The sequence below is a fragment of the Drosophila takahashii genome, chromosome 3L (assembly GCF_030179915.1).
Source record: "Drosophila takahashii strain IR98-3 E-12201 chromosome 3L, DtakHiC1v2, whole genome shotgun sequence".
NCBI classification, from domain to species: Eukaryota; Metazoa; Arthropoda; class Insecta; order Diptera; family Drosophilidae; genus Drosophila; species Drosophila takahashii.
The window spans coordinates 8,803,692-8,818,836 of NC_091680.1; the positions used below are offsets into that span (position 1 = coordinate 8,803,692).

At 39.1% G+C, this 15,145-nt stretch overlaps 2 protein-coding genes and 2 long non-coding RNA genes across 4 annotated transcripts; 2 read left to right on the forward strand and 2 right to left on the reverse strand.

Annotated features, from left to right (window-relative positions):
• Nucleotides 1-932: 932 nt before the first annotated feature.
• Nucleotides 933-3,369, forward strand: ppk26 (pickpocket 26). The gene is made up of 6 exons (XM_017153901.2): nucleotides 933-1,501; nucleotides 1,566-1,826; nucleotides 1,887-2,091; nucleotides 2,156-2,426; nucleotides 2,491-2,749; nucleotides 2,968-3,369. The coding sequence occupies exons 1-6, from the start codon at nucleotides 951-953 to the stop codon at nucleotides 3,212-3,214; spliced, it is 1,794 nt and encodes a 597-aa protein (XP_017009390.1). The 5' UTR covers nucleotides 933-950; the 3' UTR covers nucleotides 3,215-3,369.
• A 6,095-nt stretch (nucleotides 3,370-9,464) lies between these two features.
• On the reverse strand, nucleotides 9,465-10,603 carry LOC138913103 (uncharacterized). Its single transcript, XR_011418689.1, has 3 exons — nucleotides 10,446-10,603; nucleotides 10,156-10,231; nucleotides 9,465-9,720 (listed from the first exon to the last, which is right to left on the reverse strand). It is a non-coding gene; the product is annotated as an uncharacterized lncRNA (long non-coding RNA).
• Nucleotides 10,604-12,623: 2,020 nt separating this feature from the next.
• On the forward strand, nucleotides 12,624-13,348 carry LOC108065775 (uncharacterized). Its single transcript, XM_017153915.3, has 4 exons — nucleotides 12,624-12,756; nucleotides 12,806-12,973; nucleotides 13,032-13,157; nucleotides 13,221-13,348. Exons 1-4 carry the CDS (start codon nucleotides 12,694-12,696, stop codon nucleotides 13,287-13,289), a joined length of 426 nt encoding a protein of 141 aa, XP_017009404.2. The 5' UTR covers nucleotides 12,624-12,693; the 3' UTR covers nucleotides 13,290-13,348.
• Nucleotides 13,349-13,703: 355 nt separating this feature from the next.
• Nucleotides 13,704-14,817, reverse strand: LOC138913178 (uncharacterized). The gene is made up of 3 exons (XR_011418829.1): nucleotides 14,603-14,817; nucleotides 14,384-14,543; nucleotides 13,704-14,321 (listed from the first exon to the last, which is right to left on the reverse strand). It is a non-coding gene; the product is annotated as an uncharacterized lncRNA (long non-coding RNA).
• Between the last annotated feature and the right edge of the window lie 328 nt (nucleotides 14,818-15,145).

Consider the following 15,145-nt stretch of genomic DNA (forward strand, 5'->3'; position numbering starts at 1 on the left):
AAAAATTATTTAAAATTGGTTTCTAAGGAAAAAATGAATGAAAAAATTACAATTGGAATAGATTACGGGGTATTAAGATAAGTCTAGCCATTTTTTTCTACATATTCAATAGTAAAAGAAGCAGCTGTAAAACTGTTAAGAAATTTACAAAATTGTAATGGCCTCAATTTTTAAAATGAAAAAAATAGGTGCTTCATTTTATACATATAAAATATAATAAGTCAACCTACTAACTTATTTAGCATAAAAAAAATATGATAGTATAAACCCTTGATTTAACAGTTAGAGTATATCCAAGTCACTAGTAAAAATCCGGCAGCTTTTCCGTTGCGGCCTCGTGTTTAACCTGAGGATTTAACTCGACATTGTCGGCGTCTGCAGCCGTTTGCCATTTTGTTTCGAGGTCGAGTTAAGCGCCTGCAGTCAAGTGGCGTCGAGCGGAGGCCGGGATTTAAAATGCATTAGCCCGTTTCGCCGGGAAGTTGCCGTTTTCAATTTGGCCATGGCCATTCGGCTGCACCTGCCGCGGTGGCAAGTTGCAGATGATGAGGATGAGGATGTGGTGACCCGGGGCTTGGCGAGCTTAAAGTGCGCGCTGGCTAATTAGAATGCCCCGCCTAGTGCAGGCTCAAAGGTAACATTTAACCGAGGCAATGGGTCAAAGTTGACAATTACGTTGGCGGGATGTTAAGGGCAAACCCCCCCCGGGACTCCAGGGCTCCAGAGCGAGCTTGCAAATTACGCCAGCTTAGCGAAATGAAGTAATTGAAACGCCACAGCCGAAAAATACGTGGAAGTGGTATGCATGCCGCAGTCACAATTCTCCGGGGCTCTCCGAATTACCGACTTCCCAGGGCAGCCGCACCCCGCTGAACGGAGGGTATATAAAAGCAGTAGTCTTGCGTGCGCACCGCTGACTTGGTCAACGCATCTCCAGGACGACGGACCGGATGTCGACGGACAGCACACAACCCCATACGCCCAGTCACGAGGTGGCGGTCCGTCCGCCGCCCTCGGCCGCCAACCAGTGGAAGCGGGCCGCTTTGATGGCCCGCATGGCGCCGGCATTCCGGGAAACCGTATCCGATGACAGCGAGGACGAGGTGGACACCAAGAAGCAGATCAAATACGGCAGCGGCTTCCAGGCGGCCAAGGCCATCATACACGAGTACTGCGACTACACGACCATCCATGGCATCCGGTATCTGGGCGAGAAGAAGCGACCCTGGCTGGAGCGCCTCTTCTGGATCAGTGTACTCGTGCTATCCGTTTTCACCTGCGTCAAGCTGACCCTGAATATCTGGGACAAGTGGAACAACAATCCGGTGATTGTCAGTTTCGCCGAGAAGTCGACGCCCGTGTGGGAGATTCCCTTTCCCGCCGTCACAGTTTGTCCAGAGACCAAAACACGACGTGCGATATTCAACTTTACGGATTCGTATCATCAAGTGCGGGATTTCGGCAATAATGTCAGTGGCATTTCGGACCTTACCGATAAGCAGTAAGTTTTGGGTTGCGAGATCTTGATTGGACTGGGTTTATATGGTATTTTTTCCTCTTCATAGAAAGGGACTTTATGGCGCTGTATCGCAGGTTTGCGAACCCCACTTGCATGATGTAACGCTGGGTAATAAAACCAGGAGGGGCATGGAGATCATCGACGCCCTGACTGAGGTGTCGCCCCATTTCGATGACACCTATCTGAATTGCAAGTGGCGAAATACACCTATTAAGTGCAATGAGATATTTCACAAATTCGTGACGGAGGATGGCGTCTGCTTCAGTTTTAATTCTCTCAGTCCGGCTGAGATCTTTAGGGCAGAGGGGTAAGACTTCCTATTTAGCTTACGAAAAAGTAGAAATCTGATTTAGAAGACCCGTTCCAGCATTATACCCGACTTTATATTCCGTGAGGAGAACCGCCTGTCCATGGACTGGAATGTGGAGGACGGTTATAGCGCCAGTGCGGATACTTCACCGTATCCAAATCGAGTTCTGGGTCCCGGAGCTCGAGCTGGTCTTTATCTATTTATGGGTGGAGCGGAAATCGATTTCGACGACATGTGCCGTGGTCCCGTTCAGGGTTTCAAGGTGAGGGTCTCATAAATATCCCTCAACCAGTGAGTAATTAAAAAGTAATTATAATTATCATTAGATTCTACTACACACCCCTGGAGATGTGGCCCAGGTGTCCAAGCAGTACTTCCGCATTCCCTTCGACCAGGAAGTGCTCATCTCCATTCGCCCCAAAATCATTACCACCTCGGATGGTCTGAAGCACTACGAGCCCAATCGAAGGCAGTGTTATTTCCAAAAGGAAAGGGAACTGCGTTACTTTAACATCTACTCGCAGAGTAATTGCGAATTGGAGTGCCTGGCTAACTTCACCTTGACCAAATGTGGTTGTGTTAAGTTCTCTATGCCACGTAAGTTGATTCCACACTGTCCATGGGGATTTATTTAATTAGTTTTTTATACCCTTGTTTTCAGGTAATGTTAATATGCCTGTTTGTGGTGATGCCAGCTTAAAGTGCTATAACCAAGCGGAGGACGAGCTGCTGCTCAGGGAATTCACCCAGGGTTTGGTTAACGCTGGGGAGAACACTCGGGGCGAAACTGAGTGCAACTGCCTGCCGTCTTGCACTTCGATCGCCTACGAGGCTGAGATTTCGCAGGCTGACTTCGATTACAAGACGGTGATCAATACTGATACGCCGGAGGGAAAAGCGGAACAGGAAAAGAGAAAGGGGTAAGTTAAAGAGATTGGAAAGGGTTTTAGGGTGGAAAATTGTAGCCTATTAAGTAAAAAGTATTTTACCTACATATTTAACATTTTGGGCTAATAGCAATTTATTATGAAAATTTAAAAAAGTTAACTTTTCCCTTTTTTAAATAAATTTATTAGTTTTGCCAGGAAAGTTGCCTTACTATTTTTCTAATTTTGACTAAAAAAATCGTATATTTTAGCATGAAAATGTCCCGAGTGTCGATCTTCTTCAAGGAGGCGCAGTTCTTGACCTCTCGGCGCTCAGAGCTCTATGGTACCACCGACTTTCTTGCCAATTGTGGCGGTCTACTTGGCCTCTTCATGGGCGTTTCCATGCTGAGCATTGTGGAGCTGATCTACTTCTGTACGGTGCGTCTTATTTCCAACTTAAGGATGCGCCGCAAAACCCGCAAGGAACTGCTGAAGGCGGTCAACAAGGACGCCTAATCGAAGGACCTCCATTCGGCAGGGGCCATAAATAATACAGAGTGCTGAACCGAAAGCCAAAGTTGAGCTGACTCTGCTGCTCTGTGTTTGTGTTGCGTTAAATGTTAAATCTGCAAACAATGAAAATAAAGTTGTACTCAGCACTAGACGGCAAATGCAGTCCTCTGTCTGTTCCGATACGACCCGCATATACTGCCGAATCTCTTCTCTGTGTGTGTGCATTTGAAATGGAATCAATTATTTTATTGTGTGATTTGCTGCTGCCTTCGATGCGTTGCGATTCGATTCCGAAAGTCAATAGACAAGATAGTCGTCGAAGAGTCGCAGACAAAGTCAAAGGGAAGCTACGAGCTACGCATCTCATCTTCCAGCTCATATGTTATGCAGGGCCAATCCTTTGATTCTGCCATCCTGGATATCCTGGCAGTGGCATCCTGGAAGGGGGCAGGATACCTTGGCTGGGCAAACAACGAGGCAATCTCAGCACTCCTCCGTTCAAGTTGTGCGTGCGGCTCTAATGGAAATCCAATTGAATTAAGTTAATTATGTTGGCAAATATTTAAACAATAGCAGCAATTTATGCACACCCAACCCTGGAGCTCTGGCTTTGCCAAGTAGGCTTTAAAACGTAGCCATGGCTGTCATTTAGTTTAATTCAATTGTCTGTGTGCATTATGAACGCCGGGGATTTTCCACCAACATTTGCGCAACAGTTGTGCTGAGTTTATTACGGCAACAAGTGTCGAAAAGTGTCGAAATATGGCAAATAAAGTTGACACATTTGCATATGCCTAATAAAATTTTCATACTACGCGGCGAGTGCATCGCACATTGCACATTCCCCATCGGGCACGGAATCGCAGTCCACATCCGTGTCCGCACTTTGGCACTTTCCATCTCCACTGGCTGCCTTTTGTGGGCCTCTTTTTACGTTCCGTGCCTGCCAATTTGATTCACATATAAAAATGAATTTATGACAATTTCCGGCTGATGGCTGCCAAGGCTGTCTCGAGGGCTTTATTGATTTCGCAAAGACCGAGGGTGGTTTCAATAATATCCAAGAATTTTTTAAAAACCTTAATTGGTTGCTCGGGCTTTGGGAAGAGAACTCATGTATGTGAAAGCCTGGGTTATGTACGAAAAACTAGTTAAATAATTAAAAAAAATGAACAACTACAATTGAACTTTAAATTAGTTTCTTACTGTAAAATGTTATTTATAAAAGTATTAAAAATTCTTGAAATATAAAATGACAACTTTTTTTAGTATTTACTCACTTGAATTAAGTTTTAATATCATATATTTTATTTGAGCTTCATATAATATCCCTTCTCCCAGATTTTAGTCCGAAAAAAAATAAATAAATGTAAGTAAATGGTTTATTTTTAACCCTGCTCTCCTTGTTGAGTTTAAAAAAATATTTTACCATCTCTCGTTTAAAGGATGACCCTCTACTTTATACAAGTACATTACATATACACATTACGACTGTATCATAAACTCGCTGCAGACGCCGATAATGTGACATCTCGACTATTAAGCAGTAAAAGCAACTCAAAGTCGGGGCAGGCAATGTCAGTAATCAATTTGCAAGTAATTTCTGCCCTGTTCCGGTTGAGTTTTCCTGCCTTTGTGCCGTGATGGGAGACATGAATAAGTCCGGGATAACATGACACTTGACATTGAGCCGGAGGTCGGTGGGGAATCCGAGGCTCGCGAGCAATATCAATAAAAAGTTTTCTTCGCTTTTTGCTGAAATTGCACGCAGAAAAAAAGTACAAATTGTAATTAAACTTTTGCACAATGCAACTCAAACTGTCCGCAGTGTCTGGCAGGAGCAACAAAAAAGCGTCAGCTGCATAGCAACAGCAAATAACAAAGTAAAAGACGGACTGCATTGGCCAATCGTTTGATTTGCACGGAAAGGCTTTGAATTTCCGGTTTCCTGTTTCCGGTCTGCGAGCCCACAGCGAAAACTACCTGCGAATATCAAATAATATCAGAGATACAGTCTTGGTTTATAACGTGTTATTTTTTGTCTTGATGTATATTTTATAAATTATGACAAAAGTTTCTCAAAAAGTTTAAAAATTAAATGCACAAATTAAACAACCGAAATCAAATGAAGAAATTGTACTTAATAATATTAAATTAATTTTATTCTGATAATATCTTTTATAATTAAGAACAAAATTGAACTGATGAAATTGTATTCATACTGGGCCCACATCCTTACAGATTTTGTTAAAGTGTCATTTACTAATGTTTAAGAAAATGTACAATCTTCATTTAGTTAAAAACTATTTAAAAAAAAAACTGTTATTAGAACTGAGATCCCCTCTAGTTTCGGCTGCACCATTCAGGCCTTTGCAATTTATGGCCAGAAGGAAGGAGGAAGTGGCCGCCAGGCAGCCATGTTTGTTTGTATTTATGTCGGTTTGCCGAGCAGCGTTTTGCGGCATTCAGACATTCAAATGCAGAGTGACTTCAGCACGCGGCTGTCATGTCAAGTGGTGGCCCACCTGGAGGGGAGTGGAGTGGAGTGGAGTAGAAAGGATGACGACTGCTGCCTCGAACTGATTGCTTAAGCGGAAATGACTTGAATGCCTTCCCTATCGCCACGTCACACGGGGCGTATGTGGAATTTCGCACTCGATTGCCTTGGAGGCGAAGTTTTGTGTAACGCGATTAGCGGTTTGCGCTCAAAGTTGTTTTGTTTGCTGTTGTGTCTAAGTCCTGGAAAGTCCTGTGGAGCAACACCTGAACCGTGATCCCGGTATCCCGAAACCCCGGCATCGATTGCAGTAATTGCAGTTGTAGCGCGTCTAAAACTTCAACCGTAGTTGGAAAAGTCATTAAAAACTTGTGCCCAACTTTGGATACGAATTAGAATTTTTGATTAAATTGCTTGGCAGGCAAACGCGAGAGACACAAATTCCTGGCAATTTACTGCGACAGGATGGGACAAGACAATTAATGAAAAATGCATAAGCCAAATGGCGAATCAATGTATATCGTGACACCAATTGCGAATTAACACCCTCATATACTCTCACATATAGCCTCATTGTCACGCAGGATTCGCTGCGGCATTGGCATGGAATTTGTATGCAAACCGCGCACTAAATTAGATTCTTTTTTACTGCAGCCACATCCTCGTCCGCTTGATGATGTGGCGATGACAGGGTCTCCGGGTTTATTTTCCTGCTCTTCCAGCTTCTGGCGATAAAATGCGTAAGCTCGTTAAAATTGCACGCGACGCGCCTTTTATAATAATAGCAATCGATGGCTGATGTCGCAGGAAGCCGAATAGCTGAAGGATATTGATGGTGGATTCTCAATGTGGTTCGTGGTAAATCCGAGAGTGGAGCAGCGCAAACATAAAATCATTGATGGTAAGTGGGTCGTAAGAAATAAACAGTTTTCGCAGATTTTTAGCTGGCAACCTGTTGTAGTTTATTTTTATCATAAAAAATAATATTTCTTGGAATCATAATAAATTCTTAAATATCTTTAGAATTAAAAAAATTCTATTATTTTACAGTGCGACAGACAAGCTTATTGTTCTAATACCATTCCAAGGATAAAGTCCCATTCTCGAACCTGCAACGGACATTCTTTATGCATGATTCCCAGCCTAATTCCACTACCAAAGGTCCTAACAATTGAAACCGGAGTCCCTACATTGCCATTCATATTCAGCCTTATAATTGCTTTTGCCTGGGACCTGCCTCCAAAAGCTCTGCACTCAGAGAAAATAATATAAATTAGATTCAGTGGCGCACGTTCTCGAGCTTATTATGCATTACCTAATGAAAACTGGGCCAGGACCAAAGGAGGCGGCGGGCCAACAGAACCGGCAGCCGCGTAAGCAAATAATAAATAAATAAATAAACGAAAAGCGCAAATAACATTTGAGAGCCAGATTTAATTTCTAACGTTGAGTGCGCATATTAAAACAGGCGGGATGGGGAGGTAAATGGGGATGGGGATGGGTCTGGCGGATTGTGGCTAGGGATTTTCCGGGTGAAAAGGGGCGGCAGCAGACAAAAGGCGGAGGAAAACCTTGCTGCGAGCAACAAACAAAGATGATGCGGATATCGCCGAGCCGGGTCTGGTGTCGGTGTATCTGTGTGTCTGTGGATATTATATGGAAGTGGATATGGAAGTGCAGCGGAAATGCGGGATTCCGGGACCATGGGATCCCCGAATTCCGAGTCTGCGGGGCCCGAGAATATAAAAATAAACAATCAAAGCGGGCGGCAGAAGGCGTAATAGAAGTTGGCGTGAGTAAACAATGAATTACGGAATCATGAAAGCAAATTGACTTTAATGCAAAAATCAAATATTTACACAGCGCGGATGCGGGACAAGGACAATCGGTGGGGGGTGAAGTGGAGTGAAGTGAAATAGGAAAGGCGAAAAAGAGGAGGCAATGCAATTGCAATCCATAGCCGAAAGAGACGGCAACAGACAGTCCCAGAGACAAAGGCAAACAAACAAACAAACCGAATGGAAGAAAGAACGCATACAAATCGAGGTTATGTTAGACGTTCTGGCTGCGAACTCTTTCCTCTATTCCCAAAAATTTGTTTCGGCACTTAAATGCCAATGCACACAATCCCGGAATACACACTCGTATGCAAGCTCAGATAGAGCTACACAAGAAAAAATCAACTAAAAGGAGTTTGGGAGCTTGAAAAGAAGATAAGTGGGACTTTTTCGCCTTTAATTTAAGGATTCAAAGTGCATAAAATGTAGTAATATTATATTTTCATGCATAAATCCAATATAAATAAAACTGAATATCATAAATTTAGGTATTTTACACGAATTTCTGGATATTTTGTTTCTCTGTATAAAAAGTAAGTAAAATCTGTTGGAGCAGAGGGTCAACCGGGGCTTAAGAGGCGGGTCAGCTTTTGTGCGGCATTGGTCTGCGGCGCTTCCGGTTTTCGAGTGTACGTTATTAGCTCACTGGGCGTGGATGCGGTCCGGCACGGTCAGAATTTTACGATTTCATTCATTTTTGTGGCTGCCATTTGACGCCGCAAAATATGCAACAAAATTTTATTTGCCAGAAATAAGAACCCGAGACCTTGGCTGGCTCTGAAAATAAAATTATAGAAACTATTGTGTAATGCTTTGGAAGTTAGAGTGCCAAACACTTTAAGGTATTTGCTCCTCATCGCAATTTCCCAAAGAATTTTCTCAATTAGAATACTCGCTGGAGAATACGACTCGATTGTAATAAAGCACGTAACAGACTAAGGGAAAAAGTGTTAACGTGGTCATATAAAAAAAAACCGGAATAGAGTGCGGTGGGTGAAAGAGGAAACATCACACAAATCTGAAAACCATAAAAGTGTCGCTTTCAATTGTTACCCCAACTTCGGACTACAGGCGACAATCGAAGCCAACAAGTGAAATTGAAACGTTCAGTGGATAGTGTGGAGTCCTGGCAGCAGATACGCTGCATGAGGGGTGGGGATAAAAAGGAAACAGGATGGATGAGGGTGCTCTAGAAACTCGCAAACACAAATTGACGATGATGTAGTGTGTGTGCCTGCTACTGTGGGGCAGGATGCTCAGCGAGATTTTTTTCACATTCCGAGTTGGGTTATAAGATTTTTGAAGGGATTTTTTGGCGTCAACTAAAATAGTTTTAAATATATTTATTTCAAATAAAAGATTTTGTTTTGCAATAAAATAAAAATTTAATTTGAAAAGCATTAACGATAATCTTCATTTAAAAAATAAATTATTTGTATTTTAATTAAACTATGTTTTAAGGTATTTAAAATAAACTTCCCTAGTATTATTAACTCTTAGCTATGAGGACTCTTCATTGATAAGAGTATCACAGGTCCCCTGTGATTTGTTTTTGCAACCCCCACACTCATAAAAAAAAATCCAAGAATTTCCTTAAAATCTAGAAAATTCTTTCTTGAATTTTTGCCAAAGGCGACCTCACCGTTGTTTCAAGAAATGGTTTTTTTGAAAGGCACCATTAAAACCAGAAAAAATATTTCTTGTTTTAAGAAATTATATTTCTTAAAACAAGAAAGGGTTTTTTAGAAAGCCACCATAAAAACAAGAAAAAATATTTCTTAAAACAAGAAAGGCGATTCTTGTTTCAAAGGTGGTTTGTTTCTTGTTTTAAGAAATTAAATTTCTTAAAACAAGAAAGGGTTTTTTAGAAAGCCACTTTTTAAACAAGAAAAATTCTTTCTTGTTTAAATTTCCTTTCAAGAAATTTTATTTCTTGATTTAAGAAATAATATTTCTTGAAAGGAAGTTTAATATTAACACTGAAACCCTAAAAATAAAATGTAACTTGGTTTTTTCTTTTGCATATTATATTTATTTACATTTAAAACATTTAACACTTAACATTTAAACATTTTTAAATAACACATTTTTGACTCAAGAAAACATTGTTATTACCCAAGGTCTGTTGAACTTCATATGACCTAAGGTGATCCATTTTCTTCGCCTTTCCTCATCTAGAAAAAAAGAGTTATTGGGATATATCATTAATCATTGATAGATTTGTTTTTAGATAAACAACTTTTTTGAAATAATGTAATGCTAATAATAGCCAAAATACAAACACGTTGGTCAGACGACCGAGAGAGAGGAGCAAGACAGGTAGAAAATGAAGGGTTGAAAATCGAATTTCAGAGAGAGAGAGAGGCACGGATGAGACACGTACATACATACATATATATTTACATACAGTCCTTTGCGCGAAGGGAGACCGAATGTAAGCAGGGCAGATCATGTCATTTTTAAGAAGGAGCAGAGAGAACTCGCGACGCGTAGGTCAAGCGAGCGAGAGAGAGGAGCAGAATATGAAAGGGTTGAAAATCGGGTTTCAGATCGGGTGAGCCGCAAGTATGCCGAAAGTATGTCAAACAAATACAACATATTTTTCTTACCTTAGAATGTTTTAAAACAAAATTACAGCTTCGCCAAACAAATTATTTGGCTGATGCAACTGCAGGTATTTTCACTCTGAAAAATAAATAAAATGCGAGTAATAGGATAAAGTTATTATAGAACTCTACACCCACAAATTTATATACAAATGTATGTATGTACGTAGCTCTTAGCTAAAAAACAATTCAACTGAATTGGTATACGCTTGGTAAAGAGATTTGAAATTTATCCTTTAATTACATACATACAATTGTACGCCCGCTACACAAAAAATTATATATTTACATACCTTTGAATATTTGGAAAAAGGCTTCACCTCTTATCCGCTTGAAAATCACGTCCATCACTCACGAATTTTTTTCACAACTGACGCTCGGGGGATCAGAGAAGTCGGTAGCCGGGTAGGCCTTCGTCCCACTTCGTTTTTCTTGTCGTTAACATTCGGCAGCCGAAGGAAGTCAATGGCTACTTTCCTATATTCTAGGGTCATTTCATCCATATATTCAAAGGTGATTTTGTCCTAAAATACGTACAAAAATGTTTTGGCTGCGACGGCAAAACAGACATATGAGATTTTCATTTTTCTATTTTTAAGAAAAATTCTTTCTTGAATTTTTTCCATCAAGAAAGGTTTTCTGTATTCAAACGCAAATTTTCTAATAACAAGAAATTTTTTTTCTATTTTCAAAGGTAGGCCGATTTAATGGCGAGATTTCCAAAATTTAGAAATTAATTTTTATGAGTGCATACTTTATTACTTTCTGAACTGAACTGAGAATGATGCCGTCGATGATTGACACCACGCCCGGCAATAAATTTTTAATTTTCAATGCTCCCCGTTAGACTGATGGTCTGATAGCCTGACGAACCCATCCCCACATCCACGTCCTTGCCTCCAGTGAGCTTGTTAAATTCAAATTAGAACGATGCCGGCAACTGCGCTCTATGCGAGGAGTTGCCGCTGACAGCGAAGATAAATGACAGAGAACTGCGATCGCAACAAATTAACCTTGTTAGAGGCTGCAGCACAGGCAAAGTCGAGACCAGGACATAACCCCGGAGCAGTGGAAACGGCAAGGACTCCGGCCCGAGGACACCAGTTACAAGTGTATGTAATTTTTTATCGTCTGCGACTTTCGACTCCTCTCCCACTGACGACGACTGACTTATGAATGGCGTGTGCCAGTTGAGTTGAGACGACGCACTTAGAGAAAATATCTTGCTTTATTTTAGAAATTCCTTAGAAGTTTATTGTTCAAAATATAGTGTACAAATATACTCGATGAAGAACATTTTTAACATTCTTTTATATTTCCCTTTCATAAAGAGAAATAATAATGCATAGCTAAAAAATGATCAAATTTTACAAAATATTTTGTATACATTTAAGCTGGTAAAAAAAAACCAATATTAAAATAAATTAAAATAGTTTAAGTATGAAATAATCTGATTAAATATTTTGTGATATTTAAACTGCTACAAAAGGAAAAATATTTTCCTATAATAATAGAATTTATTATTTAACACATGGGACCTTAAAATCTTTTAGATTTTCGCATTAATCTATATAAACCATTGTCTTAAGATGTGGTGACTACACAATGTGTTCTTGAGTTTTGTAAAGTGTAAAGGATACTACTGCCACTGCTGTGAGTCGATAAATCAGTTTGTGTATCAAATTGAATTCACTAGCGTGCACTTGACACCAGCCCACGCACATTTATCAGCCGAATCAGGCGAATCCTGCGGAGCATGAACTTTAATTCGGCCGTGCGGGTTGAGGAACCGCAAAATTTTAATCTCAACTGAGAGCTCACGAAAACAAGAACCATCGGTGGCGTGCATTATAAATTATTCATTAGGAAAACGCAACCGCGACACGCCCACTTTTTTCTGGCCAAGTAAATGAACGCCTGCCGCTGACGGACGCTCGTTTGCACCTAATTTGATTTTTAGTCGCTGCTTCTTTTGGTGGCGAGTCTGCGGTTGGTTCTCTTGGCATTCCTTCCCCCTTTTTTCCACTCTGAAAACCATCTCACAGATACAAACACACACACACCCCCACAAAGAAGGAGTATGCAGCGCTTTCCATCGCCGCATCCTGTTTTCTTTTCATTCATTCCAGCGGCTGGCTGTCGAAAAAATGTCTGTTATGTGGCTACAGAATTTTGCAGTAATTAATGGCAACTGTTTGATTAAAAAATTCCATAGCAGCTCTCTATGCAAGGATGTGTGTGGGTTTAGTTCTAGTTTTTCCTCCCCCTAAACCGTTTTCCATCACCAACCGCGGTCAAAAGCAGCGATGCTGAATAAATCTATGCAAATTCCAGAGATGTCTTAAAAAGTTTTTGGGTCTGAACAAAAATAAGATTGAATGGGACAATATTTTAGTTTTGAAGCTATATTTAAAAACTCAAAAAACAGTCATAAAATATTTAAATATTATATATTTATTTAACAAATGATACATGAGAACAATGTCATTTAATGTAACTCCACAAAAATTTAAACTTTTTCTGTGTTTAATCTAGAGTAGGATGTGTTTTTGTTCCACTACTGGTCTTAAAATAACGCTTTTGACAGCTATAACTATTGCCGCAGTGAGTTGCACACCATTTAATGTTAAAATACTGTAAGCCTATTTTGCAGGGCTTTAATGTCGGCCAAGTGGCGAAGGACATTACTATGCTGGACAAACTGGCGGGTCACCATCATATTGTTCTTATCATAAGTCTAGTCTTATGCGTACTCATACTAATTGTTCTCATGGCTGCAGTATATGCAGCTGTTCGCCATCATCTCTTGATTTTAAACATGGTGTGTCTCAGTAAAATTATTTTTTATCGCTATTCTTAATATTTAATCGAATTTATAGTCGCTTGTTTCTTTGATTGTGAAATGTGTATGCAAGGGAATCATTGTAATCGTGTGTGTAGTTACTGAAAACAACCTAGAAAATACAGCCGCCCACTTTTGGTTCTTTTTATGTTGGATATTTACGGTATTTAATGTTATTGGTTTTTTAATAGGTTTTTTAATCAATTATTGTTTCTAATCAGAACAGATACTCTGTATGATCGCGAATATGTGTTTCTCTATGCGTGTAAAAGAAAACTCGGACGAAGCCAACTAAGATTTCCCTACACTGAGAAAAAAAACAGTCTAAAATTAAGAGAAATATTCTTAAATTAAGAACGTTTGGTCATGGGAATGAGTCAAGTTCGATTGTTCTTATATTAAGACAGAATGTTCTTAAATGCAGAACACTTATTGTAGACCAAAAAATCTAAAATCAAGAAAAATTGATCTTCATCTAAGAACACATTTTATTAATTTAAGATGTCAATGGTATAGAATTAAGACTAAATATTCTGAACCTAAGAGTATTGTAAACAAGGAAGTGATCTTCTTTTAAGATTAAAAATACTTTATTTAAGAATATAAATTCATTTATTTATTTCATAACATTCTCAACAATAAGAAATTAATTTCTACAACAATATTCAGTCATACAAGTTGCTTCTGAGATTAATTAAGTGTATCATTACACTTTAAGGTACATACTTCAGTTGTAAGTCTTTCTTTTTAATAACGTAAAAGTAGATTTTTTCAGTAAATTTTAACTTAAATTTTTAGCAAAAAACTATGGCTCTATGCATTTCGAATGATAATAAAATACTCGCATGTTAGTTTGATAAGTTTTTCAGTTCGTTAAGTAGATGAGCGATACGTGGCGACTTAAGATCATATTCAGTTGATATTTCATAAAAGTATTTTTGGATAAATAGCCATGGTTGCTGACAGGCGGAAGGATATTTTAAATTAAGCACTTGAAATATTTGAAAGCAAATATCCAAACTATCCAAAAATGAATCAAGTTTGTATAACATTTTTTCAAAGTAAACAAAGAAACTTTTAATGCAATCATCAGCTAATCCAACGACCACTAAAAAAGGTTGAACGGTCATACCGACAGAGTAGAATTTTGATATTATTTTAGCTATTTTAATATCTATGTCACTGTGAGTGTCAGCCCGTATAATGAAACACTCCTGGGAATCCATAATTGTTGTCTTTTTGAATTGCTTGCCCGACTCGTTCACAAAGCGAGCTGATGGAGGCAGTAAAGTAGTCAGCAATGTTGTATAAATATAATCCTGAATGTCTATAAAGATATAAAACGGTTATATTTACGTGGTAAAATAATACTTGGCAATTTATACTTACTTGGATCGAACGAACTTTCACCTCTCTTAAATAACTCTTTAAAGCATTTATTTGAAAGAGATTTTTTATACACAGCCGCAATGTGGGTTTTAAAAGAGTCCCACTTTGCTAAAAGCAAGTGACTTTTGGACGGGTACATAATGTTGAAATCAATTGAGATCTAAAAAAAAGGCAATATTTAATAATTGAGTATTTTATATAAAAAAAACATTAGCGTACCAATTCTGGAGCCCTTGCATGAGATAGTTTTGACCACGACTTAAAAAATTCTTCCCATTCCATTTGGCGTAAGTCGTTCTGCCGCATTGTAAACGTCTTTTGCCATTTGTCTTTTATTTCCTCCCAGTTAGAGGATGATCGGTTTAAATATCCTTTCAACGTATTTCCCACAGACACATCTACTTCACTCATTTGATCTAATGAGGGTTTTTGGGTTACATGTTGGATTTCCATCTTACTACGTTTATGATTTCTATTCTTGAACTTGGAAAATAGTTTTCCGCCACAATTAGATTTGCCACTTCTTGGTATAAAGTAGTAATCCTAGAAAATATAAATGAATTTAAAAATATATGAATTTAATACATAAATCTATATCAAACATACCATCATTTCTTTCTCCTTCGGGAATATTGAGACAATATCATTAGTTATGTTTGCCATGTCAAACGGTTTTAATATAACATTAGTTGCAATGGCATCTTCTAAAATTATATTTATTAAAATGTCTCTTTTTTCCTTAGTCAAGCAGTTGTTTGCTTC

What these genes read in the sequence shown, in the direction of transcription:
- ppk26 (XM_017153901.2), top strand. Translation starts at nt 951, where the DNA reads ATGTCGACGGACAGCACACAACCCCATACGCCCAGTCACGAGGTGGCG. An exon ending in GAGATCTTTAGGGCAGAGGG is followed by an intron (nt 1,827 to 1,886) that starts GTAAGACTTCCT and finishes GACCCGTTCCAG; the next exon opens with CATTATACCCGACTTTATAT. An exon ending in GAACAGGAAAAGAGAAAGGG is followed by an intron (nt 2,750 to 2,967) that starts GTAAGTTAAAGA and finishes CGTATATTTTAG; the next exon opens with CATGAAAATGTCCCGAGTGT.
- LOC108065775 (XM_017153915.3), top strand. Translation starts at nt 12,694, where the DNA reads ATGTGTTTTTGTTCCACTACTGGTCTTAAAATAACGCTTTTGACAGCT. An exon ending in ATCTCTTGATTTTAAACATG is followed by an intron (nt 12,974 to 13,031) that starts GTGTGTCTCAGT and finishes TCGAATTTATAG; the next exon opens with TCGCTTGTTTCTTTGATTGT. An exon ending in TTTTATGTTGGATATTTACG is followed by an intron (nt 13,158 to 13,220) that starts GTATTTAATGTT and finishes TAATCAGAACAG; the next exon opens with ATACTCTGTATGATCGCGAA.